At 37.9% G+C, this 27,766-nt stretch overlaps 1 protein-coding gene across 2 annotated transcripts; it reads right to left on the reverse strand.

Annotated features, from left to right (window-relative positions):
• Positions 1 to 1,057: 1,057 nt before the first annotated feature.
• ARGLU1 (arginine and glutamate rich 1) lies at positions 1,058 to 27,766 on the reverse strand. Of its 2 annotated transcripts, none has more exons than XR_746758.2 (4): positions 27,179 to 27,766; positions 17,351 to 19,446; positions 16,840 to 16,923; positions 1,058 to 3,554 (listed from the first exon to the last, which is right to left on the reverse strand). XR_746758.2 is itself a non-coding variant. In XM_010353071.1 (4 exons), exons 1-4 carry the CDS (start codon positions 27,523 to 27,525, stop codon positions 3,390 to 3,392), a joined length of 822 nt encoding a protein of 273 aa, XP_010351373.1. In that variant the 5' UTR covers positions 27,526 to 27,766; the 3' UTR covers positions 2,706 to 3,389. The 2 variants fall into 2 exon arrangements, 1 of the variants encoding a protein (XP_010351373.1); XM_010353071.1 differs by having other exon boundaries at positions 2,706 to 3,554; positions 19,221 to 19,446.

The raw sequence follows: 27,766 nt of genomic DNA on the forward strand, positions 1-27,766 counted from the left end.
ATACTTAATGGAGTAAGAAGCTAGTTATTTCTGTCTCACACACAAACCCCTTAATTAGGTCTTCTGTATCCCCCACTTCCACTGTTTCCCAGCACTAAATCAGTTACTGTAGAACCAATACTGGATGGGTGGATGGATGATGGATGGAAGAAAGGATGGATGGATGAATGGATGGATGGATGGATGGACAGATACATAGATAGATTAGGTAATACAATCCACTCATCTTAAGCATATCTACAAAGTGAACAGTGTAGTTTATCAGCAAGCGCAAATCTTCTAGATTACTGCACATTTTCTATCATCACGGACAACAATGTTAAAAGCCAAAACCAACACAAGAGTAAACAAAAAACATTACAGATAACAAAGACAGTGAAAGAATCAAGACCACTGTTAAATGGCAATTCAACAAATCAAAAACGTAGGGCCTATTGCCTGGGCTTCCACACTCATTCTAGACTTCTAGGTTGAGGCCTTTTTTTTTTTTTTTAACTTCAGCAGTCCCTTGAGGTCCTCTGATTAACACTAGTACTTGTTCACAAGGCTCTCCTGGAAGGGGAGAGCCTCAAAAATTAAGATAGCCTGTCTTCAGTATTTCTCATGGCCATTAATACAACAAAACAGATGGTTTTGGGTGTGAAGATACAGAAAACTGAGACAACTGAAAACAGACGCACTAATGGATAGAAATAGCTTTTGAGAAATGTCAGTGAAGTGACAGGCTCCTCGTTATAAAATGAGGCATTGGAAATGATATGTAAAGTCTAATAAGCCAGGATTCTATGCTTACTATACTTAGAAAATTGAAAAAATACAAACCACTGAAAATTCTTAAGATACTGCTAAATCTAGGAAAGGTGGTGATACAAAAAAAAAAAAAAAAAAAAAAAAAAGGCTATGGATACATACCAGCACAGTAAATGAATACGGAGATTACTGGGGATAGAAATAGTCTGATTTGCTGTATCTTCATAAGGGTAACTGAAGTAGGTAAAAATCTCATACTACAAACCCCTTCCCCAACTTAAAGCATTAAAGAGTCCTCACACCAAGCTAATTTAAAGGTTTAGTTTATACAATTGATAATTCTGCAAACCACAATATGTCAATAACTACATACTGTAATAAAAATAAACAAAGTCATAGTTAATTCTATAATGCATTAAGAATAACCTAAAAAAACAAATTGTGAATAAAGGCATATTTAATAAATTAGGGAACATCTTAACTGCTAATAGATTGGGGGAAATTTTTAAGTTTTCTATGTACACAAAGGCAGTGGGAACAAATGAAAAAAACAAATTACTACATTGTTGCAGCACATTAAAGACTGGATGGTGTATATTATTAACAATTACATCCTCTTTCCCATAGCCTGGCAGAGAATAGTTACCAAGCACAGGAACAATTTCAACATCTCATCTGAGTCTCCAACAGCAAGCAGATACTGCAGTATGTCATTAAGCAACTTACTGTCATTTCACACCATATGTGGCAGTAAGAAACTTAAAAAAAAAAAAAAAATTAAAAGGCACGCATAAGCTGATTTCAAATATTTTAAGTCCAGGCCACTCTCTTTAGATACAATGTTTTGAACACTTGTATAGAACAGTTTTTAAATAAACATTTCCAAAAACTTGAATACAGAACTTAGGAACCATGAATCTGCACCAAAAAAAGTTACATTGGAGAAAAAAAAAAAAAAAAAGAATCATGAAATAATTACAGCTAACCTATATTTAGAGATAAAGTGTTTTTAGGCAACCTATATTCTTTAAGAAAATAAAATGTTTGATTTTAGAGTAGGTAGCATGTTTACCAAAAGTTCTCACTATAGTTCATGCCTATTTAAAATTCTACCTTTAAAGATCTTTAAACTGATTTTATATTGTTCCTTACCACAATTAGACTCATTGAAGAGCTCAAAACTAAAGCAATAGCATTTTTTCTTAGCATGCACACACAAAATAATCTACCATTTAGTCATCTCATTAACTTAGGTTTTCAATTTTTAAGAATAATCAAACTGTCTCAAAAATATTGGGCAACATTTTCTCTACTTGATGACATGTTTATGCATCTCAGGTAGCATTTCAGATCAATATCCTTTTCTCGAATGTTTTAATGCCAGTATACTTAAACATATGTAAGAGTAAATGAGGCAGATTCTAGTGTAAAAAATGAAAGCCATCCGTAAGATTCCACATGCAAAAACAAAACAAAACAAAAAAACTTCAAAAGTTCGAATGTGTTTGTCCTAAAAATAAACGTGCAAGTACACTACACAATGAAAATGACTTGACCATCTTAGCCTTTTTTTGACAGTATAAAGCTAAGTTCTTTCTGATGGCCCACTCTAAAATGATCTGATTCCATAATTTAAAAGCTTTTTTCTAGCCTTTATTAAGTATAATTTGTGATAATACTTATATCCTAAAACAGAGGCACAGGTTTGAGAATTTAAATCTTCTGGGTGTTGTCAGTCTTTCTTAAAGGTAACACTGATGCCATTTGCTCTATCAGCATAAAGTTGATATTTGTAAAAATAGCCATTAAATACTAATTCACAAGTATATTAGATGTACATATAAACCCTATGTTAAAAGCATAAACAAGAGAAAATATAGTTCTAAGACTTCTAAATGGTTGACCATCAAAAAGTGAACCACCCTCTTTAAGACTTAACATAACTTTAAAAAAAATTGCTTCAACATATGAATTTAAGACTTTACTTTATTCAGCAAAATCATTTATTTACACAATGGGGAATGCTGGTTTGAGTTTGTCAATGAAATAAAAACAAACTGAACAGAGACCAATACTGAACTGTATATGTACTTTGTATCAGAGGTGACCAACTGTTTCCTTACCTGTATCAGGAACATCAAGAGCAACAGTATCACAAGGACACTGGTTTAACAATACACCACATAGGTCCAGTAATACCCTGGGAATTTCCCAATGCAATCACCAACTTTTTCTTTTTTTATAAATATATAAAAAAACAAAAAGTCAGCAAAACCAGCATTATGATGTAGCAGAGTATAACTCTGAAGTCAGTGGGGTCAGTAAAAGCCTTATCAGACCATCCATAGTTTTACAATGTGATCTGCTCTTCCTCAGACCACTAATATAGAATCCAAACAGGTGAAAAATATGTCACTCTTTAGAAGACAACAATGATCTGATAAGGATTTGACTTAGTGGAAGGAAAGAAAAAAAAAAAAGGGAGTTGCAGAGCATAGCCCCTATTAGAACAAGCTAAATTTCCAGATTTTACAAATTAAAAAAACGAAAACAAAAACAAAAACAAAAAACCACTTCAACATGAAGCTACCATACAAAGTTTTTCCATTTTTCTTTGTAAAAAGTTCAGAGTTTGCAATTTAATCCTGGGTTTTTAATGAGAAGGACAGTTTTGGCCTGGACTTCCCCTTGCCCAGGATAATTTTTTGTTCTTCTTTTTGTTGACGTTGCCGTTCTTGTTCTAGTTTCATCCTTTCCTCATGAATCTTTCTTTGTTCTTCAACAATTCTCAACTGTTCTTCGGCCTGAAAGTTAAAAGTAAACATTAATTATGGAAATGCATTAAAAATTATATGTACCCCCACAACAGGTGTATCTGTTATGTATCTACAAAAAAAATTTTAATGCAAATGCAAAAAAAAAGGGGGGGGGGGTAAAAACAAGGTTTTCTATGAATTCCATGCCTTTTCAATATTTTAGTTATGAGGTGACAACTTACACACAATGGCATGTGTCATAAAATTTGACTAAGGTCATAGAGTTTAAGTGGTACAGAAAAAAGAATAAAAAGAGAACCCTTTATTAATTATAGGTACATTTTCTTTCATTTTTAATGAAAACAAATGAACAAATTATGGAAAAGCACTTATACATTTGGGAAATAGAAATTAATTTCCACAAATCACATGCTGAGATCATGACAGATTTTGTTCTATACCTATTTTTATCTCTAACTTCAGTCTACCAGATTAATAGATTGTTAATTATAAACCAAGGCACAGATTTACTCAAAGAGCAGGTTATCTACCAATTACCATATTTATAGTTAGAAGGACATACACACATACAAAAAAACAAAAACACAGGAAAAAATCTCCACTGGGGCTTTTTGTGTGGTCAAATCATGCTGGAAAAAAAAGGGACTATATTATAGTATCAGTAGACAACCAAGAAACACCACAGACCCAATTACCTGAAGAAAAATATTAGAAAACCTTCTGACCTAACTATAAAGTGCTATCGAATTTCAAAGGGACACTGGTATAACTGATTCCACTCCTGCAGTGCCTTCAACTCCTTCCATGTCAAGCAATTTCTTTCCTGCATTCTTCTACAGATTCCCCTATTTACCGAAGTCAGGCCCTTCTCACGCTTCCTAGAGATACCATACACACACCTTCACTTCTCAACCAAGCACAATTCTAATCCCCTCCCCAAGGGGGCATTAGGCAATGCATGCAGATGATTCTGGCTGCCACCACTGGGAATGGCTCCTGGCATCCAGCAGGTAGAAGACTGGGACAATGCTACACATCCTATAATGCAGAAGACAGCTCCCAGAACCAAGAATGATCTAATCAGTGCCAAAGTTGAGAAAGCATGCTCTAACTCTGGAGTTTTTTAGTATCAGTTATCATGATCTATCGTTGTTCCCTTCCTTCTGTGATCTTAAAACATTCACTGCATCCTTTGAGCTGCCTACCTATTCCTCCCATCCAAAGTCAAATTTTAGATCATTGCTTCCATCTCCATTATTCTACTAAAATTATCTTCTGTATGCTCAAAAATCTATCAAATTCAGTGACTTTTCTCTTTATTTAAATAAATTATTTTGTTCACTAAATTCCTTTAAAAATGTTCTCTTTCGATACATTCTCTAATGCCACACACTAAGGTTTTCCACACAATCACTTCTTTCGTCTCCAATGATAAAAATTTTTTTTTTAAATAAAGTGTAATGTGACTGGATTATAGGCTTTATGGCAGAGGAAGATGAAAAAGGTAACAGGACTCTGCTTTGCAACACAAAATGTTTAAATTTTATCTTAAGTAGCAAAAAGAGAAGAACACAAAGAAGTTTAGACAGCAATGTGGCATAGACTACAAGACAAGTGTTGGAACAAATCAACAGCAGTCAAGTAAGGTGGGAGATAACAAAGACCAGAATTACAAGCAGTGAGAGAATCTGGCAGGTGAGCAAGGTGGAAAATCCAACAGAGAGCTACAACGTATCTTTAAAACACAGCTCTCTCAAACCGTTTTCCTATGCTACATTCATACCTGGCTGCTGGACACACACCCACCCAGGAGACCTAGGACTTGCTTCAAAATTCAACACGTTTAAGATTGAAATTCTTCCACTTTATCCTTAAAATAAATCTGCCCTTTACATTTTCTCTTCTGCCACTCAAATTCTATAGCTTTGTTTCATCTCTTCCTTCTTCAGTCAAGTTTGTTAATTCTTGTTTTATATTCTCTGACTAGAGTTTATTTTCATTTCTTTTGCCTGCATGCCAGTTTAGGGCCACATAGCTTTTGTGCATCTAAAATGGCGCCCCTGTTTCCAGTGTGTCCTTCAACCCATCCTACACGGTACTGCCAGACACCTTTCTTGACCATTGCTCGCTCACTCGTGTCCTCAAATTTCCAATGATATCCACTGTCCATGGCATACAGCTTAGCTTCCTAAAGTATAATGTTTCTCTAAGACTTAAGATTTTCTATAACCTGGCTCCAGCTTTGTTTCTACTCCTCTTCTAAATTCTCCTTTCTATCTTGTTCCCCCGTCTTTTGCTCATGCCATTCTTTCCTTCTATGGAAATCCTACCTGTACATCAGAATCTATTTCAAATAGCCACTCACTTCCTTAGGCTTTCACTGATATTACAACACAAAGAATTACCTGCTTCCAGACATCATTAGTGAATTCATATGCCAATCACTTTATCCAGTTTTCATAAATCATCACAAATTTGGGATAAGAACTTAGTGTGTGCAACTGAATCAAGATGTAATAAGGGTTCTTTGCATGTGTGCGTGTGCCTAAGAAACATTTTATCAATATAATTACTCAGGTTCACTTTCTTCTAAGGTTCTAACTCAACCCTAGAAAAGCATACTAGAGTCCTGGAGAGTGAGGGTACACAAAGCAGAACATCACAACTTTAATCCGTAAGAGAAATCTAATGAACATTACAAATATACCATTTTTTATCCTATAAGACAGAAATTCAAAGTGTGACAGCACATTGCTGTGGTTTCAATGTCACCCAAGTTCACTGCTAGAATTAATGGGCATTGTTAACAGTATTAAGATGTGGGGCATTTAAGCAGTGATTAGGCCATGAGGGGTTCATCCTCATGAATGGATTAATTCTATTATCACCTGAATGGGGTGTGGGTTGGTTACTGTAGGAATGGGCTCCTGATAAAAACATTAGTCTGGCTACCACTTTTCTCTCTCTCTAGGACCCTCTCTATCTAGCTTGCTCGCCACGTGATGCTTTCCACCATGGAAGACCTCACGGGATGCCTGTGCCATGTTCTTAGGCTTCCCAGCTTCCAGAACCCTGAGCCAAGTATTTTTATAAATTACCCTGTTATAGCAGCAAAAACTGGACTAACACACATATGCTACCATATAAACAGCACTCTGACACTATCAAAATTACATCTTCATAATACTTTATGCCAGCAAGTACATTTTCTGGAATTTACATTATATACTTGTACAGCAATGGGCCAGTTTTACACCCATGCGAAACTGATATATTTACAGGGTTACATATTACAACACAGTTTATAGAAAGAATGGGAAAAAACCCAAATATCCACCAATATGGGGTACATTAGATAAATTACTGAAAATATATAAAGCAGAATATTGTATAGCTATTAAAAACAAATAAGAGAGGAAAAAAGGAGGCCCCTATGTTCTGCAATGGAAAAATCTCCAAGTTACACTGTTAAATGAAAAAAATAAGTTCCATGTATACATGCTACCTTTGTGCAATAAAGGGAGAACTAAAATATTATGCATTTGTATCTGCCTGAATATGCATTTACAGACATTCTGAAAAGATTTTAAAAACTCGTAACTGAGTACACCTTTTGGAGATGGGGTTGGGAATGTGGGGATTGGGTTGGGGGGAAAGTAAAGGGACTTCACTGTTTCTCTTCCTAAAAAAATAAATTTGAACCATGTGATCGTTTTGCCTAATTAAAAACAAGATTTTTAAAGTAAAGCAACTTCCTTCAGAGAAAATACTAATTCTGCACTTTAGAATGGGTAAAGAATCAAGTTTCTTCATTTAGGTCTACAAATACAGAAGGCAAAAGTGTGTATGTATGTATGTACAGAGGAAGTGATTTTCTCTGGGACTACGGCTCAACAATGTTAATCACCACCAGTGCTAGGCATATAGCGCCTACTAGAAGTATTTAATGTAATTATTTAAAAATGAGGTGAATACACTATCTATACACAAACATTGGTATTTTGTTCTACTATGGCTTTAAACTAAGCATCAATCTTAATTATACTTTGACAAAAACAGAAAAGACTATTCAAACACAAACAGTCCTCTCTCATTTTAATATAGCCTCCCAAGTGATAAAAGCTGGTGTCCTGTTCATCTACCATCTGTAAGTGTGGTATGACCCTATACCTTATTTGCTAGGTTATGTTCCTAAATCCTACCCTCTCTCTGCAGTAACTTTTTCTTTCCTGATGACTTTCCTTACCAGAGAATACAACCATTGCTCCTCTCCCCGCTTGTTTCACATTTATGCATAAGAAAGCAGCATTTGCATTGGGGGGTTGGGGATGGATATATGTATTTATACAGATGAATAATACTAAGCAACTCACTCACAAGGATTATGTAGTGGAAAGCTTGGAGGCCAAGGAGAAAGCTAACATCCACAATACCAGAATCATTACACTGGGGCAGACCCTCCTAGCCATTATGCCCATAACCCTGTTCAATATCACAAAGGTGGCTTTCAACCTTGCACCCCAAGCTAAAGAGTGACTGGTGAGAAGAAATACACAAAAATAAAATGTTCCATTATAGTTAAAAGGCCTACTTACCCCTCCCAGTAACCTCCGCCCTATTTATTTATTATTGATTGATTGATTGATTGATTGATTGATTTTTTTAAGACAGTCTCGTTCTTGTTGCCAAGGCTGGAGTGCAACGGCACGATCTTGGCTCACTGCAACCTCTGCCTCCCGGGTTCAAGTGATTCTCCTGCCTCAGCCTCAGGAGTAGCTAGGACTACAGGCACGTGCCACCACACCCAGCTAATTTGTTTGTATTTTAGTAGAGACAGAATTTCATCTTGTTAGCCAGGATGATCTAGATCTCCTGACCTCGTGATCCGCCCACCTTGGACTCCCAAATTGTTAGGATTACAGGCATAAGCCATCGCGCCTGGCCTCTGCCCTACCGTCTTTATCCAGAGGATCTACTGATTTTATAAAGATTACTTTTCTAAGCATTCTCTGTCTTAAACTGTCTGTAAATTTAATCAAGGCAGTCCTTAGCAACATTCCCTATAGCAGAGATATTGAAATCTATTCTCTACTTGAAATATACATAACTTTATAAAATTTTAAAAATCCAAACATATAAATATTTCTTATCAAGAGTGATTATAGAAATGGACGAAAAACAGCACAATTAGAAACTATGCCACTATTCAGAAATGTGATTTCTACATTTTAAACCTTCCAAGATAAACAGCCTGATCCACTCTCCACTCTGCCATTTCTAATTTTAATTCCTTTATTCATCTTCCCTTCCATATAACTTTTTAAATGTATATCCCACTTTAGATAACCACTGAATAAAAATGAAAAAAAAATATTAGATACGATTAGTTCTGACACTTAGTAAACTATGTCAGTAAATTTTTCTAAGGTATTCCATGTACGACGTTAAACAACAGAAGGGTGAAACACAAGGATCCCCTCCATCCCTGTGACAACACATTTATTCTCACGCTTACCTCCGCAGGGTTTCTAATATGACAAACCATCATTATGGGATATCATTAGCTACCATCTAAATTCATATCACCACCTACTCCCTTTACCCCCCTTTATTCTTAATTCCCCTCTTGTGACATTTATAACCTTAAATCATTTTTGAAACTTCAACCTTAGATAATATCTCCATGGATTCCATGTTACCTGAAGTGAAGACAACTGTTTCAAAAGGAGGAAGTGACTGAGGTTGAGCTTGGTATGCAGTATTATGAACAAAAAGCACTGCCTGAGAGCTCTGGAGAGACCACTGTATAATTTTGCCAAGGAAAATCTGATGCCTTCGGGATTTTCTTTATACTTTCTGTTCTAAAATTTGACAAATAAAGGTATTATCCAGATGTGGCTCTTTTAATGTTCTGTATCCTACATTCTCTCTTTTCACCAGTTCTTCTGTCTTAGTCATTCACTATTTTGTGCACTAAGTATTCCTTAAATGCCTGGGGATACCTGGCATGAGTTTATTAGGAATGATTACATCAGGAGGGTCTTTTCTGGTTCCTACAGCAGACTTCTCCCTGCGCCTCCACTTTTTCCTACCTCTTCACTCACCAAGTTTATTAGTTCTCCCTTACAGTTTCTAAGAACTGCTACTTTGGTGATTCAAGGCCCCATCTTTTGACTGGCCTTCAGTGACTTCGTGTTTCCAGTTTGTGTCCTACAAACCCATCCTTCACAATGTCAATACACTCACTCATGTCTAGAAATTTATTTTTAAAATTACTGTCTCAAATACATTAACATAAGGTCTTCAACCAGCTTTTTACATTACCAATCACTAAAAAACCTCTCGCTCTCTGAAAATCCTTACCTGACTTATGCGAAACTTCAGTTCAAATTAAAATGTTTGACACTTACATTTGGTGGCTTATTTTTCCTAAGTATTGTGCCATTTCAACTTACAGAAATGATCACTCTACTATAAGATATCCTGTTCTTTTTCCAACTGTGTTAATTTCCTGTGGCCACTGTGACAAATTGCAACTAGATGAAATCTATTATGGAGGCAAGAAGTCCAAAATCAGTATCACTGGAACAAAAATCAAAGTGTTGGCAGGGACACACTTCTACCACAGATTCTAGGGGAGAATCCGTTCCTTGCCTCTTCCAGCTTCTGGTGGCTGCCAAGGTTTCTTGGTATGTGGACACTTAACTCCAAGGTCAATATCCTCAAATCTCTGTGTTTGTCTCCACATCATCTTTCCTATGTGCGTGGATTCTGTCAGGAGTCTAACACCTTCCTTCATCGTGTCATGTGTCTTTTTCAGTCCCAGTTGGCAGTTTCTGCTGACACAACATTCTCAGAAACTTTGGAGGTCCCCTACATGTCACATCATTAAACATGGTTCTCCACAGATATTTCCTGGATAATCTCATCTATTTCTGGCTTTTACTGAGATAGTATGGGAACCTATGAGTTACATGGATAGTTTCTTCAACACAAACAAAAGGTTGTCTAGCAATACCCTTGGCCTTCTTTCCAGAGCCAGTTTTTCTAACAGTGAACATCTTTTGCCATCTGAATAGCCTGAGATTTTCCCAACATCAAGTGCTGGTGGTTCCTTCTATACTTATCAGTTCATTCTTCAATTTAGCTCTTCTTGCCACTTTACTATAAACAGGAAGAAACCAGGCTATACCTTCAACACTTACTTAGAATTCTTCTCAGCTAAATGTGAAAAAGTTTTAAGTTCTGCCTTATACACAACTGTAGGACACAATTCAGCCAAGCTTTCTATTACTACATAGAAAGGATCTCTTTCCCTCCAGTTTATAATATGTTCCTAATTTGCTTCTGAGCCCTAACCAGAAACACCTTTAAAATCCGTATTTTTGCCAACAGTCTTTAAAGGCCATGTATGCATTTTCTATCATGTGACTAAAAATTGGAGCCTCTACCCACTGTCCAATTCCAAAACCACTTCCACATTTTTAGGTAACATATTACCACAAACTGAATAGCTCAACATAAATTTATTCTGGAGGCCAGCAGTCTGAAATCAGTATCACTGGGTTGAAAGCAAGGTGTCAGCAGGGTGTCCATTCTCCTTTTGGAGTCTTTAGGGGGGAGTCTGCTCCTTGTCTCTTACAGCTTCTGGTGGCTGCCAGATTCCTTGGCTTCAGCCTACATCACTTCAATCTTCAAAGCCAACATTTTCAAATCTCTCTCTTCTGTCTTTACTTAGCTTCCTTCTCCTGTCTGTGTTATACGCTAAAATTTCCCTCTGCCTCTCTAAGAATACATGTGATGGCATTTAAGGCCCACCAGATAATCCAGAATAAACTCCCCATTGCAAGATACTTAATCACATCTGCAAAAGCCCCGCCCTCCTTGTCATATATGGGCACATTCCAATTCCAGGCATTAGAATATAGACTCTTTTTCATGGAGAGAGGGCAGAAGGGATTTTTCAGCCTACTATACAAACTCGTTTAAAAGAAATCCCTGCTTACATTTTTCAGAGCCATCTCTCCATTGCAAAGCAAACTCTGGTTAATTTTAAACTTATGTATGTGGTACACATTTGATATATAAGCAACTTTAAAACATGGCACTATCTTTTCCTCTCTCAAACTGCTGAGATACCAAACTGGTGAAATACAAAGTGGTACATAACACAATGAACTTGGCAAGGGGTGAGAAGAAAACTATTTCATTAGTAAAGAGATCTGTAAATCTAGAATGTATAACTTGCATATACTTTAAAACTCCAAACACCCCCGTCTCCATCAAAAGTAATTTGTCCTTCCTTTGACCAGTATGTTACCTAACATTTTATTAAAAACTATCAGTCTATTATCATAGTTTAGGTGCTTACATCAGATTCACTAACCAGGTTGCATGGTTTGTATTTTAACATCTTGACAAGGGTATAGTTTGAGGATTTCTTCCTCCTGCTGACACAACCTTCTGGAAGAGTATTTTATTTTATTTTATTTTATTTTTTTTTTGAGACGGAGTCTCGCTCTGTCGCCCAGGCTGGACTGCAGTGGCCGGAACTCAGCTCACTGCAAGCTCCGCCTCCCGGGTTTTTTACGCCATTCTCCTGCCTCAGCCTCCCGAGTAGCTGGGACTACAGGCGCCGCCAACTCGCCCGGCTAGTTTTTTGTATTTTTTAGTAGAGACGGGGTTTCACCATGTTATTTAGCCAGGATGGTCTCGATCTCCTGACCTTGTGATCCGCCCGTCTCGGCCTCCCAAAGTGCTGGGATTACAGACTTGAGCCACCGCGCCCGGCCAGAGTATTTTATTCTACAGCAAAACCTATCCCCAATTTTTAAGTCTGTTTCCCTCTCCAAAAAAGTAAAGTTCATATACATTTCGGAACAGTATCTTAAGATTTTCCAAGGCACATCATAAAAACACCATGGAGAAGACTTCAAAAAAATTTAAGCACTATTTTTAACAAAAGAAAATTAAAATTTTCCATTGTATTACCAACCCTTCAAATACCTAAAGATAGTTATGTGTAGCCAACACAACTCAAGAACAAAGAACAATCTGCCAAAAAGCCAAATGAAGTCACATTTGGATGTTTTTACTTTGTAAATAAAGTATGTTTGTCGGTTATTACTTTTTTTTTTGTCTCTGTTGACAAACCAAATATCTTGGTACACAATGTGGAATTGAAAAAAACAGTAACTAGCCATGGACTAGAGCACTTAACAATGATTTTCATATATGGGTGAGCTCGTGTGGCTAGGCTAACACATTCCTTGTGGCTAGGCTAACACATTCCTTATCAGTCATTACGGGATTCAATCTGTGAACTTTTGTCAAAAGAGGCTACTTAAAAATCAGAAGTATGACTTTAATTTCTTTACTATTATTTGTATATGATCAAAAGTGATATACATTACTTGCAGCATGTAGAAACTGAAGAAAAGTATAAAGTTACACATAAGACTAACAATTAAGGATAACTATTTTTAGCATTTTGGCTTATTTGTGTCTCTTAAAATGTGCAAGTACGTTTCTCAAAATAAAAGGATCATATTGGATATACAAATTTTGTATTTAGCTACCTCCATCCTATTTGGTATTTCCCCTGAATTATCAAATACTTTTTGGCTACAGAAAAATCCATTGTATAATAATAATTAATCCAACAACACTTCTATTTTACATAATCTGAGAATATCTTTGTATGTAAATTCATTTGTAAATGACTCTATCTCACGAGATAAATTCTTAGACACAGAATTAAAGTTTTTTATATTTACTGATTTACTGTTAATTGTCTTCTGAAACCGTTATACCCATTTAAATTCTCATGATCATCAGGTAAAGAGGTCTCTGTATCATAACCTTGCCAACACAGGACACTGTGAAAAACAATGACTTTAGGGGATTTCTATTAAGGAAAAAGAAAAGAGAGGGACATTTCTTTGCTTCTCTACTGAGGTTGAGATATGCTTTCAGAAATTTGTTGTAGTTGCTTCTCATCCTACCTGTGCACAAATCTCCTTTTTAATTAGGAAATTAGTCTTTACTGATCTGTAACATCATTGTATTATTTTTTCAGTTAAAATGTTTAAGAAATCTCCTTCCCCACTTCCAGGGTACTTTCATTATCAACTTTTCTGTAAGCCGCTTGCCACACAAACTTCTTAGCACACGTAAGGTTGGATGGCCGCTACTGTACTACAGCTACTTCTTCCAGTATCTCAAGTTTCCACGCCCTTGCCTTTGTTTTATTCTACTACCCCACAGGCCTTTGCCCTGTTTCATTTCCTCACACTCTTGTCCACCTCCTAATAGAATTTCCATCTATCCATCAGGGCCCAGCTCAAGGCACTACCTCTTCTAGGAAGGTTTCCCAGGCCACCCAGGGCAATGATGTCATTATCTCACACTACCTATACCACTTACCAAGGATTTCCATGGTAACAAACTTTTTTTGGAGTTGTCCTTATTTCCAAAATGCGTTAAATTATTTAAAAGCACTTAATGGCTTGTCTACTTTTTCATCAAGTTGCTTTTCTCAATACAGATTTTAGTAGTTACCTTTGATCATCCTTCATCATTCATCACTTTCTAGAGGCCAGAATGTTTCTAATTCTTCTTGCTTTACGTGGTATCAAGTACTTTTAATAGGAGTTTGAATATATTTTACATATTTCCCAACAAACATACACAAAGATTAAAGAATAGTGTTCAAAATTGAGAGGAAAGGGAGGGAAAAAGGCAATAAAAGTGTAAGTGGGCCTCAATGTGTACCTTGCCATCTTTATACATTTTTTGTCTCCTCCTACACAAAGCATACCCTACCTTTCCTGCCAGCATATGACTACCAAGAGAACCAAATAAAAAACTTTTCTTGGCCAGGCATGGTAGCTCACACCTGTAATCCCAGCACTTTGGGAGGAAGATGCGGGCGGATTACAAGGTCAAGAGTTCGAGACCAGCCTGGCCAAAGTACTGAAACCCCATCTCTACTAAAAACACAAAACGCAGCTGGGTGTGGTGGCGGGCACCTGTAGTCTCAGCTACTCAGGAGGCTGAGGCAGGAGAACTGCTTGAATCTGGAAGGTGGAGGTTGCAGTGAGCCGAGACTGTGCCACTGCACTCCAGCCTAGGCAACAGACGGAGACTCCATCAAAAAAAAAAAAAAAAAAAATCTCCAGTACCAATTTACTATGCTTCCAACTTTATTGAACACTGTAAGCAAATATGTTAAATATGTTTTAATTCTTACTCAACTTTCTCAAATCCAAGCCTCTTTTTCCCTAAGATATGTTTTTTACTGAAGTTTATCACAAGCATGCCATCAGAATAGTGTCACTCTGGGCCAGGAGTGGTGGCTCACACCTGTAATCCCAGCGCTTTGGGAGGCAGAGATGGGTGGATCACCAGAGGTTAGGTGTTCAAGACCAGCATGATCAACATGGTAAAACTCCATCCCTACTAAAATAGAAAAATTAGCCGCGCATGGTGGCGGGTGCCTGTAATCTCAGCTATTCAGGAGGCTGAGGCAGGAGAATAGCTTGAACTGAGGAGGTGGAGGCTGCAATGACCCGAGACTGCGCCACTGCACTTCAGCCTGGGCAACAAGAGCGAAACTCCATCTCAAAAACAAAATGAGAATAGTGTCACTCTGATCAAATCTAAATCTGTGCGATCTGGAAAAGTGCTCATGTTAAGTATGACCCATAGACCACTTACAATCTACAAACTAATCAATCCCCAACAAGGACAAATCAATATAAGTGTTTTAGAAGTTTTTACAGCAATATGACCTCATTTTTCTAGTAATTCATCTTAACTGTATTTTGCAAAATAGAGGTCTGAGTCAAACTGGGATTAAAAAACAAAAACTGAACATTTACTACCATTTGAGAAGCATTACGTTGTGACTACCAATATTTTTTCCAGTGATCACACACCAAAAGTCGTATTTTTATTTTTCATGTGGGCAAACAACAGAGGACTGTAAGAATAATGTGAGGAGGCCAAGCCATCCCTAGCTACCACAGGGTCAGAAGGGATCAAGATCTTGGCAGGGCACACCAAGCTTCCAGGCCACCCACATAATGACCCCAGCACAGGTATCCAATCTCTCTAACACGTCCTAAAAGGAGGTCTAGTTCCACCTGCTCAATAATTTTGCTTCAATGATTTAACTGTCAACCATATTTTTTCCTCTTTTCTGAAACATCCAGAAAAGAGGAAACCAGAGTGTATTTTACCCTTCAAAGCTCAACCTTCTAACCTCAAATTCAGATTGTACACTTTCCCTCTTCTTCCTAACTGCACTGAGGTTCTCTCCTTACATGGAATCCTGGAATCACTAAAAAAAAAAAAAAAAAGTTATCACATACTTATTCATAAGCATGCAGCAATGTAACTTAGAATGACTCATCCATTTCACATTCCTATTGCCTTTTCGACTGTAGCAGATTTTAAGATTTTCTTTGGGAAAGTGGATTATGGCTTTCCAATAGATTCCATTATGGCCTTCACAAATACCAGGTGATATTTATCAAGAATCCATTGTGCCATGCTCACTAAGTTATGTGGAATATTTCTAGCCTTATCTCTTATCCAGAGGACACTATCTTTAAGATGATGATGCTCTAGAAACAACTGCCCCATATTAACTTTTTACATTCTTATTAAGGTTATTTATGGTCCTCCTTCATCCCCACTTTCAATGGGATCCACTGTTAACTAATTAGACCCACCCGGATATTTTTCTGTGCATCTATAACCACAAAATTTATTTATACCATGTAACTGGAGCTTACAACTTGCTTCCCCTCACCCCTATCTTTTTATATTACATAATTACCGAAGACTCTAGTTCTTGTAAAGATTATAAACTAGGAATAGGAAATTACTTTGGTGCACTTACCATTAAATAAATACTATCTACTCCTGGTAACAAGCCAACTAATACAAAGTAAAACGCTGCATATTACAGGTGGTTTAAATATACCCCCAAGCTTTTGTTGTTGCTATTAGTTTTTTAGGCATATGAGAAATGTGAATGAGGTTAGGAAAAATAAAACGGGGGCTAGAAAACAAAACAACTTCCCCAGAAAACTTGTTTTTTAAAATCACTGCAAATTTTGGAGTTCTGTCCAGATTGGAAGTAAAAATCTCAATTGTTTCTATCTTTGACTCAAAAAGCCTTTAAAGTTAGTCCAAAGAACCCCCTCGAAAATAAGTCAAATTATAGAGCACAAAAGTCCACAAAATCTGAAAAGAGGAAATAAAGCAAAATACAAAACACTTTTCACTTATGCTTTACACTTACCAGTTTGGCTTGTGCTTCTGCAATTTTTCGGTTATTCTCTTCCAGTATTCGCTCTAGCTCCTCACGTTTTGCACGTTCTTCCTCCTAAAGGGGAGGATATGTTCAGATATTAGAAAAACAAAATGTTTATTTTTATTGATAAATATTTACTAATCTTCCTCTGAACTTTTTTGATATGACTTACAGGGTAGCTTTATAGCTACCTTCTGTCTGACAAATGATAAACTGTGCAGTCACTAAAATTGGTTTCTAGCACTAAATTTAAATCATCCCTCCCAGTCCAAACAGCAACCAACTAAACCCTCCCTAATGATAGTTTCCTGGCAATTATTACTAATACTTTAATATCACACAAATCAACAAGGACAACTACAAAACTGGATAGTATTTACCAAATTAAAAAAATAATATATAAAATATAAATAAAGTGAATATTTGTCTCACCAATTATGTATACCTACGTATTCTTTACCTATACTCCTTTAATCAGCATTAAAAGTTGAATATTTACTGTCTTGTCCAGTGTCCTGCAGAGTGTGCTCCTCGGCTGCCATACGCGCCAGCTTCCTCTTTAAAATGATTTGTACTGTTAGCTTGGCAATACCTGCATCAGCAGCTCAACCATTTATAAAGAAACAACATACAAGGAAGGCTGAGCTGAGGAATGCAGATGTTTATGGTAAGAAGGAACAAAAAATGTAATTCATCATTCCTAAGGCAAACAATTAATAAGAAAAATACATTTACTGTTAGTGAAAAATACAAATGGTAATCCATACTTCATGGAACTACGGGCTTCTTCCATGGGGAAAATGGACTTAACATTCAGATGTTGACAATTTCGGAAGGCAGCTTATATTGTCATCTACAATCTGAACTGAAACTCAGAAATCCAGGGGATGCATGGTCAGGAAATAAAATTCTTCAACTTATTTTTTCTTGGAGAATTTAATGAGATTTTATAATGCAAACTGTATAAAGACTGCTTGATGGCTTGGGCAGTGTTCAGATCACAGCATACATATTCAAATGATTTTAATATTTGGAAAGACTGTCAGAGAGTTGTGTCCGTGTAAAAAAAAATTGTTAATATGAAACAAAAAAGCAAATGAAGAGAAAAAAATCTTACTATGATTAATAACTCGCTACAAGACAGCACCATTACTCCAAAAATATCTTCATTATTAAAAGCACTGATATAAATAAAAATTTCATACATTCAATTTTATAGTCTGTGAAACCCACTATAAATATAAGCATGCATATCTAGTTAAAGACAGGACAAGGGAAAATGCATTTTAAAAGCTAAGCTTACCAGAAAGCAAAGAGATTTAATATGTCAACTTGTCCACAATAATGCCAAGATGAAAAATGACAATGAGTCTTAATTATTTTGAGTCAAATATTTCAGTTCAAGAAAACAACTACAGGATTTCCTAGGTCACACACCAATGGGATTCATATTCAGTATGCAAACTATGGTGATAAGACACTCAGGGCTGTAAAGTAATTTGCCTTGAGTGTTTCAGTGACTTTCACCAAGTTTTTGGATCCTGGAGTAATCAGTGCAAACAAGCTATAAAGCTTCAGTAGCAAATTACTGTCTCACAGAAAGACATTTTCAACTTCTGCTCCAGCTGCTGATAAAACAAATCATGTGTTTAGCTTGACTCCAGACAAGGACAACCTGTTCCTTCATAACTCTCTAGAGAAAAAAAGGAGTTGTTAGTAGATACTAAAAAAAGTGGATAAATAATCTGGATATTTTTCCTAAAAAGATTCCTTGAAACACATTAGGAAAATGGAGGGCCTTATGATCGGAATGCTAGAATTAGTCCATTGTGCTGAAGCAGGGTTTAGGGGAGGGAGTGAGGGATAAAAGAAGGAAAAAAAGAAGAGTGAGAAAACCTATTTATCAAAGCAGGTGCTATCACTCAATGTTAGGCCCTGCTCTTTTTAATCTGACTGAAGGCAAAAGCCTCTCACAGTCTAGGTAACAGAGCGATAGAATAGAAGAATATACAACCACAGGTGGATTTTTAACCTTTTCCCTTTACCACTCCCTGTCTCCCCACCGTCCTCCCAAAAAAGAATGTAAGTCCTGCAGCCATGGCAAAAGTTTCAAACACTTCTCAAATAGCCAGTTCCATTAAATCAAAAAGTATCCTTGAATATGTTTTATGAAAGCTTCCAACTTTTAAGTTATCAGTCAGCACTTCTGAATAGGCTAAAAAATTAACTTTCGCAGCAATGTTAAGTTTAGACGAGAAAGGAATTAGATAGTCTGTATTCCATCTCTTTCTGAACTGAGCAGGAGGCAGAACCCAACACTGAAAGTTTTGCCATGGACTGTCTCTACTTTCCAAACGACCGAGCGTTACCTCTCTAGCTTTTTGTGCTGCAAGCTCAGCTTGTCTCTGTCGCTCGAGTTCTTCGAGCAACTGCTTTTCCATGATGCGTTTGGCTTCCTCCACCCTTCGGAGAACTTCTCGTTCAATTTCATCCTTCCTTTTCTCCAGTTCTTCCTCCACCCTTTTTGCCACCAATTCTTCCACTCTTCGTGCTGTTTCTTCCTCAATGAGTTTTTCTTCTATTTCCTGCTGTCGACTAGCAAACAAAGCGAAATAAACGAGTTAGATATTTATTTTTAAAACTGTAAATTTAAACAAAACTAGTTTTAAGTCTATCAAGCCATTGCGCCTGATACTATTCAGTGATTTTTTCAGAATTCATTTTCACGTCACATATAAGGAAACGACAGATGCCAAAATGTTAACTGATACAGAAATTCAAATGAATATAAAATCTTTTTTTCCTTTATCATATTCTAAATACAGGTGAACTGGTATATACAAAAAGCCTAATTCATTAGTTTTAATTTAGGAACGATAAATCTGACACAGAAAACTACTTGTTATCGACTTTATAATCAGAGGACAAGTTGTTAAAATATATAGATTTGCTCCTTTGCCAATCCCTTCGTCTGGGGCTGAGCTACAAAGTAGTAAGCAGAAATTACGTAGCAGGCAACTCAGACTGGCTGAACTCATTTCCCGCTAAGCAAAGAGAGAACAAACACAGACTGAAGAGATTCAGACTGTTGGAGTAATAGTGCGTAGTTTTTACTGAAATTATGACCAACTTAAGTTTTGAACTGAAGTTCTTTAGCTTTATAGTTCCTACTGTCTTTTTTCCTTTTGCTAATTGATTTTCAATTAAAAGCTCCTCTAGAAATATCAAAGTGGGTAAAAATGTATTTTTATTACCAGAAAAAGTTCAATAAAGCATGATACTACAGTTTTAATTACTCCAATCCCAATGTGATATTATAAACCAATTTACTCAAAATAAAATGCTGTGCTGAAATTACTGACATTCATCAAGGCACCACTGTGGAAATTCTGTACATTTTATACCAATGATATTCAGTGATAGCCACTGGTCACATGTGTCTGGTCCGAACTGAAATTTAGTATGAAGAAAAATAATATATTTTCTCCTATTTTTATTTGTGTGTTAAAAATGATATTTTGGATAAAAATATACACTATAATTTCATCGATTTCTTAATGTGACTACTAAAAATTGTTATATTGCATATATTGTTCATACTATTTCCACTTAATAGCACTCTGAGACAATAATTTGTGCTGAATGAATAAATTCTGAGGCTCTTGCAGTAAATCTAAATCCTCAGAGGCCGATTCGTGTTCCAACTTTCTCACAACCCTCAAAATTAAATAAAACCCACAACCTTTATCTTTTGATGACTCAATTGACATACATATATATGACAGTCATTCAATTTATCTATTTAGTAAAGACTTTATCATTTCTAAGTGACCTTTTAATATCCCAATCCACTTCAACTCAACTCGATTCTTCAGGACGATTCAATTCGCACCCAAGGGCTCTCATTTTCAACTCCTGTTACTTATTCACAGTGATAACACACTGACACCAATGTGTCTTCAACAATCGGTTCATTTCCGTTTCTACATTTATCCTCTACATTCTTCTGTCAAGGAGACAGCAGGTACTACAGAAAGTACCTTTAAGGGCCGAGACGTTTGCAACACCCATTCTCAGGACTCTGTTGTTGTTTCTTAAATATTTCCCTTTTCCCTTCCAAAACTAAGTTTCTTTAAAAAAGATATGAAAGCGTAAGACTTAACTATGCTCCTTTTCCTTAACTTCCAATTAAATACAGTATTAGAGTGGTTTCAGTAAGCCTTTATCTACAGCAGCTCAGTAAGAGAGCAGGTATCTTCCCCAATGCTAAAAAAATCAATCATCAGGAGCATATAAAAGGAAACCGGATGGCAACTTCAATAGAAATTAAACCACATTTCAATATAAAATGCTGTTTCTCTACTTCATCCCAAGGGAAAGAGAACTAATCAATGAAATAAGGCTGACAACTGCTGAATCTGGATAATGAGTACACAATAATAATGAGTAATAATAATGAGTAATCTACCTTTGTGTACGTGTAAATTTCTCATAATACAGTGTGTACACACACTTTTGCTAGTTGGTTCTTCTGAAATTAGTAAATGTAGAGAAGCCTAAGAAGAAATCTAATATTTAAAATTTCAAAGCCAGTACGATGTGACTTTAGCAATACTAAGTGGATCATAGTACTATTTAAAAAAAGGATAATGTAACACAGTTCCAATTAAAACTCCACACAAAGTAGAAAGAAGGTCCTAGGAGTAAAAAGTTGCCAACTTAAGAATTTGATGAAGGTGGAAGAGAACTGATACACACTCAAGGTTATTTTTGGCAGTCAAGCCATCCCTCAGCAGAAGTGCAGTGGCTAACAGGGCCTCATTTCCATAGCTTTGGCCAGTAAGCAGAAAATGAGCCAAATAAATTTACTTACAGCAAACGCCAAATCAGAATGTTGTCAGTTCCCTGCTTCTATTTCCACTGATGACATCAAACCAGAGGGCCCATGTAACAGGCAGTACAGGCAGGCCATGGGCTGCTATGCTGGTAAGGAGTCAAATCTAACTACAGCTCAGCGACTTTATAGCCCACAGGGAGGGGGCAAGTGGAAAGTCCCATGTTCAACTGAAACACTGGAGGATGAGAAATTAATGACCTAGTGCAGTTTCTCACAAAGCTGCTTATCTCCCTTTGTTCCTGGAGGAACTGCAAGGCATCCGAACATGAAAACTAAGCTTTGCAACGGGCAGGGTTCTGGGTTCCACAGCAAAACTGTTTGCCTTCAAGTGTTAGCAAGAACATAACTTCGCTGTTTTTCTTGGTAAAATTAAAAATGCTACTTCAGTAATCAGAAAAAAAATTTTAAATCAAATTTTAGAACCAGTGCTGATGGAAAGCTCAATTTTATGCCCTCGCCATACACTGAATTCAGCAAACCAATGAGCACGTATACAACTGAATAAAGCATGAGTTCATCTTTACTTACGGCAAATTTATCATCATAATCAATGATAAAACCACTATTATGTCTACTCCCATAAGAGGCACTGAACTTTCCTGAGTGGGTCATTAGTGTCTTGCAAAATAGGTATCACCTAACAGCCTATTCACTCCTTAAAACCCTTGCCATAGTTGTCACCCTCATGATGTTCTTTTCTCTAATGTTTTCCTCATGCTTCTCTGCTGAATATCCATTCTCCTGCCAATAATATGCTATACTGATGAAAGCATTAAATCAAGATCTTCCAGGTTTCCAATGGAAATGGTGTAATACTAGGTTCTACTTTATCTGTGCTCTCAGGTATTTTAAAAAGACTAGTCACAATGAACTTTAAAATGCTAACAATTAAAAACAAAGCAGTAAGGCTACAGCACCTCATCACTGTTAAGAGTATTACTCCATACAGAGTAACTGACACCATTATTTTAAAACATCTTTAAAATGTAGGAACTCAATCCTAGGGGCTTACTTCTAGGAATCGCTTAATAATTATTAGCAAACAGCATTTACTTATTACTTAATAAGTAACATATAATATTGTGCTGAACGCTTTATACACCATATAATCATTTAAACCACATAATTATTCCTATGCATTGGGTATGTATCTCATTTTTACTGAGGCAACTAAGAACAAGGAGCTTAAGTTTCTGGACTCACACACACTGGATGTTGCTGAGCTGTTTCTCTGAACCTACGTAGTTGCCAAAGCTAATGATCTCAAGCAAGCACTATACTACTACCCTACAATGGTTTCCGCAGGACAAATAAGAGAGGCAAAGACAAGCACACAGATTTAACTACCAAAAAAAGAAAGAAAGAAAGAAAGAAAGAAAGAAAAAAGTATAGGCCAGGCACAGTTGCTTACACCTGTAATCCTAGCACTTCGGAAAGCTGAGGGAGAAGGATTCTTTGAGGCCAGGAGTTCAGGATCAGCCTGGGAAACATAGTGAAACTCTGTCTCTACAAAAATAATAAATAAATAAATACATATTCTTAACATCAACTAGGTTTTACGCCTTAATGCTCTGTCAGAACCTTAACCTCCAAAAATACGCGGTTTCATATACTCAATTTTCTCCTAAAAGCTCTTCTTTGCTCTCACAATGAACTGTCCAAGTATTCTAAGAATCACTCATATAGATCCCAGTTCAGTGTAGACCCTCTAATTTAGAAGGTTCTTTATCTGTCATCCAGTTGAACACAGAGGATATCTAGACATCCCAGGCTAGAGTAAGTTACTATGTCATTAACATTTTCCTGATTCGCTGCAAGTCATTTTCAGCTGTCTATTTTTTCAATAGTTAATACAACATGCATGCAGCATCTCAAAAGAGCATTTAAGAAAATGGTGCTACTGGTGTGGGAGAGGGGTGAGAAGAACCACACTGAATGGCTGGGACACAGGGATGAGAGGAAGATCTTTTGAACTGAATTTTGAACCATGTGAACTGCCTATTCAAAACTGATGGCAAAGGTCTTAAAAACTGTAAAGGCCTACCTTTTAAGCATCAAGATTACAACTTGTAAGATCACTTCTTAAATTCATCAGGCTTGGTCTGGCTCCATGTAAGTAAGTTACATTAAATAACATTACTTACTGGGAACTAGTATATGCCAAGTATCACCTACTTTAAATACATTATCTCCAATTTTCACAATAAGCAAGACAGATTATCTCCATTTCACAGATTTAAAAACAAGGTTAGAGGTAGGTGATTTATTCAACAACTCAGAATTGTAAGTGGATAAGGTTTCCAATCTTACCAAAGAATTCCTAATTAGCTAAACCCAGTGGTTGATTCTTATTTTACAGTCTCATTCCATCTAAGTAGACTTCTTGACAGGGCACCTGACACTATGCATTCTTACCATATTCCTTTCCGCCTCCACCATGGGCTTTTCTCCCTCTTCCCAATTGCAAATACAGGCATGTCCTCAGGTTCTTTCAGTCCCTTGAATGAACTGCTCTCCTCTCTCCACACTCTCCGTGGGTCATTCCATATACTCCCAAGGTTTCACTGACATTCAGAGAAGCCCGTCTTAGCTAGGCTTCCGTCCCACGTGATCAACTCCGGATAAACTCAGTAGTGTATCCAAAACCAGTGCTCACAGTGGAGGTGCCATTCTCTTATTCCCTTTCCCTTATCCCCTATTCACAAAGTTTCTGACATTTTTACCAGTACCTGCCACGTTTGTTACTGAAACATTTGGTAGATGAGTTGCAATAGCCACACTATAAACATGAGAATCAACATTCTTTTTCTGAAGTCCCACATTCCATTTAATATACCCTGAATGTTCCTTAAATCTGTCCCTCTTTTCCATTCCGACAACCATCCTCACTACTCCCGTGTAAACTTCTGTACCCACCTCTTACTTTCCATCCTATACAACAATCCAAACAAAAAAGGCACCCTGTCATTTACCTGCTTAAAATCCTTCCTGTTTCTAGGATGAAATCCAAGCTCTTTAACATGACATAAAACAACCCTAACATGATTCCCAGACTCTATTTACCTCTCCAGTCACTCCATGACTTAAATATTTATAGAACTTCGTGTTCTAAGTCAACAGTCACCTGATTATTCCACTTTTGAGACCATTTCCTCTATTTTGGCAGAAGTCGGGGGAGGAGGCTCCTTTCTGTGCTCCACATATGTCCTATACCTTGCCTGTCATTGTCATATTCTTATCTCCTCCACCCTCACAGGATACTTCCTTTACACAGTTTATATTACTGTCACTAAATTTACTACACTGTATTATTGCCTATTTAATAATCTGTCTTTGAGCTAGATCAAGCTCTTGGAGAAGGGCCAATTATTTTTATATTAACAGCACTTAGCACAGTGCCTGGCACTTATTAAATGCTCAATAAACATCAGTTAAATGAATAAACTAACCAACAGGATATGTAGACTGAAAACTATTTCCTTCCATTCCCAAAGCTCCAACACTTAAGTCTTTCCACTGTTTCTTTTGCATTGTTTCTAAGGCATTAGAATATATTAAGTAATGCCTATTGCACAGCACCCAGGAATTTAGGGTACAGGTGGCTGCTGGCCCTGGCCCCTTCTCCCTCCTAAATACTACTGGCAGTTTGTGTCTTCCCTCAAACCAGAGAACCATACAGCCTCTATTTGCCATATTTCATTCCTGAATTTCTTCTCTGCTATCCATGTGAAGCCTGCTAAATGCTTCTATTTATATATTCTTTGCTTACCAAGTTTCTTTTCATTTTTCCTACAAATCTTAGCTTTCTAATGAAAGGCAAGTCATTACTCTATGGAGGACTCCTTTGTTTTCACATGAAGAAATTATCTCAGCAATGTCTTAGGTAACTTTTTATACATCCATCTATTGATAGCTATTTGAGAACTTTACAGCTAAGGGCCTTGTTGCAGACCCAAAAGTGGATCCACCCGAAAGTGGATTCTACAAAATCAAGGTTTAATCTGAAATAATTACTTTACCTTTGTTTTCATATATATCACTGACAGTTCTAAGTACAGGAAAAATGTGAGTGTTGCATGTGTTTTAAAGGAATGTTGGAAGCAAAACAGCTCCAGGTACAGCTTCCTCTGTAGTATTTAGTGCTCCAGTCCTACCTTCTAGTAACTTTGATTTTTGGAACAAGCTGTGCGTGTGCTGGAAAATCCACCTAACACAAACCCAACTACAGAAAACTACAAACCCTACAGACAATTCAGTACACATAAGCTCGCCTCGAGAAAATCATAAATTCAGTACTGTTCTTGCTTCATGAGCACTTTCTAAATATTCACTGAAGAACTGACCAAACTGACCAAGTATGGCTGGTTAAATAGGGAGTTAGTAGGACTGTTCAAATCTACTTTTCAACGTGGTTTTTGGGAACTGAATACCCACAGCATCAAAGTATGATGATCTTAAAGCAAAACACACAACAAATCCTTAAACTTTAAAACCCAAAAGTTCCTGTAGTTTGGGATTATTTATCCACATCTACTTTCATAGCCAGAAATACTTGAGAGCTGACATTTTCGGAAACACATTGTAACTCTAGTTTTCACTATTCTTCCTGTGAACAACGCCAAACTAAAAGCAACTATTCCAGTGTCTTCTGAAGAAGCACAGTGCAAGGGAGACAACAAAACTCCACGTGTTTGTAGAGAAATAGAAAAGCAAGTTTAAAAACGGGTAGATTTTGGGATGGTGATTACACAGGTGAATTCAAATGCCAAAAAAACTCATCGCACTGTACACTTAAGGTCTGTGCCTTTTTTTTTTTTAACATCTCAAGAAAAGGGTGAGGATGTAGGCTCAAGGGGAAAAAAGCAATCCAGACACCTTAACAACAGGAATACACTAAAGTGAAAATGCGTTTTTCTGGTGGACCACCTGAAGTGTATGATTCTCAAGAGTACTTAAGTTCTGTCCCAAATTTGAGCTTCAGTAGAAGAATGCTTCTGGCCAGCTGTGATTCGCATCGCAAAGGTTCATTCCCTTCTCTCTTCTTCTCAAGCCGACCAGCAAACGCTCACCACCCTCCACATCTGCAGGCCAGCTCTCTCCCGGCCTCACGAGCCGACGCAGCTCTCCGACCTCACTCCGAACTCCACCCCTACTTCCGGGACACCACTTCTCAGGCGCCAAAATCGCCTTCTCCTATTTAAGCCCTTTCTCCTCAAGCCCTCGAATTTTCCTTCCTGGACAACTCCTGGGCCTGTCCCACCCCAGGCCTTCCAAAAGCCAAGCCTGCCGGCCCCGCCGCCGCCTCTCCGACCCGTTCCCGCGCCCGGTCCCCGCCATTCTACCAGCCCGCGCCGTCCCGCCCCGGCCCCACGCCCTCGCCCCGCGCCCCCCTCTCCGCACGCCCCGGTCCATCCCTCCGCGGACACTCACATTTTTCGCTGCCGCTCGAACTCCGCTTTCTTCTCCTCCTCCTCTCGCTTCTGCTTCTCGTCCAGGCTGCTGCGCTTGCTCACCGTGCGCCCGAAGATGTCGATGCGGTCGGGCGGGGACGAGGCGCGCTCCCGGTCCCGCTCGCGCCGGGACACGGCCGTGTTGGTGGAGCGCGAGCGGGACCGCGACTCCCGCCGCCGGTTCCGTTTACTTTCCCGAGATTTGGAACGCTTCCGCACGCGCTCCTTGTCCCGGGATCGCGACCGGGACCGGCTGCGCTTCTTGTTGTGCTTGCTGCTCTTAGTGTGCTTGGAGCGGGACGAGCTCCGGCTCCGAGACCGGCCCATCCTTCCGGGCGACGCTCTAACCGCTGGCCTCAGGCCCCTCACGCGGCCAGTTCCCCTCGCCTCCGCCTTCGGACGCGGGCTGGCGGTCCTGCCGAGGCCGGAGGAAAGAAAGGTGTCGGCCAACGGACTTTCTGCCTTTTCCCGACGTCTACCGCTGCCAAGAAGGCCGCCTCCACCGAGAAAGCCGCAGCGCAAGGCGCCCCTAAGATGGCAGCTGCGGCTGCACCGGCCGCCCTTCCCA

Source organism: Rhinopithecus roxellana, chromosome 18 (genome assembly GCF_007565055.1).
Source record: "Rhinopithecus roxellana isolate Shanxi Qingling chromosome 18, ASM756505v1, whole genome shotgun sequence".
Classification (NCBI taxonomy): domain Eukaryota; kingdom Metazoa; phylum Chordata; class Mammalia; order Primates; family Cercopithecidae; genus Rhinopithecus; species Rhinopithecus roxellana.

Bases quoted from the DNA above. Each gene is read 5' to 3' on its own strand.
- ARGLU1 (XM_010353071.1), bottom strand. From the start codon at position 27,525: ATGGGCCGGTCTCGGAGCCGGAGCTCGTCCCGCTCCAAGCACACTAAG. The intron at 19,447-27,178 runs GTGAGTGTCCGC...TTTGTTTGCTAG, and splicing joins TTCGAGCGGCAGCGAAAAAT to TCGACAGCAGGAAATAGAAG. The intron at 16,924-19,220 runs GTAACGCTCGGT...CCTCCCCTTTAG, and splicing joins CAGCACAAAAAGCTAGAGAG to GAGGAAGAACGTGCAAAACG.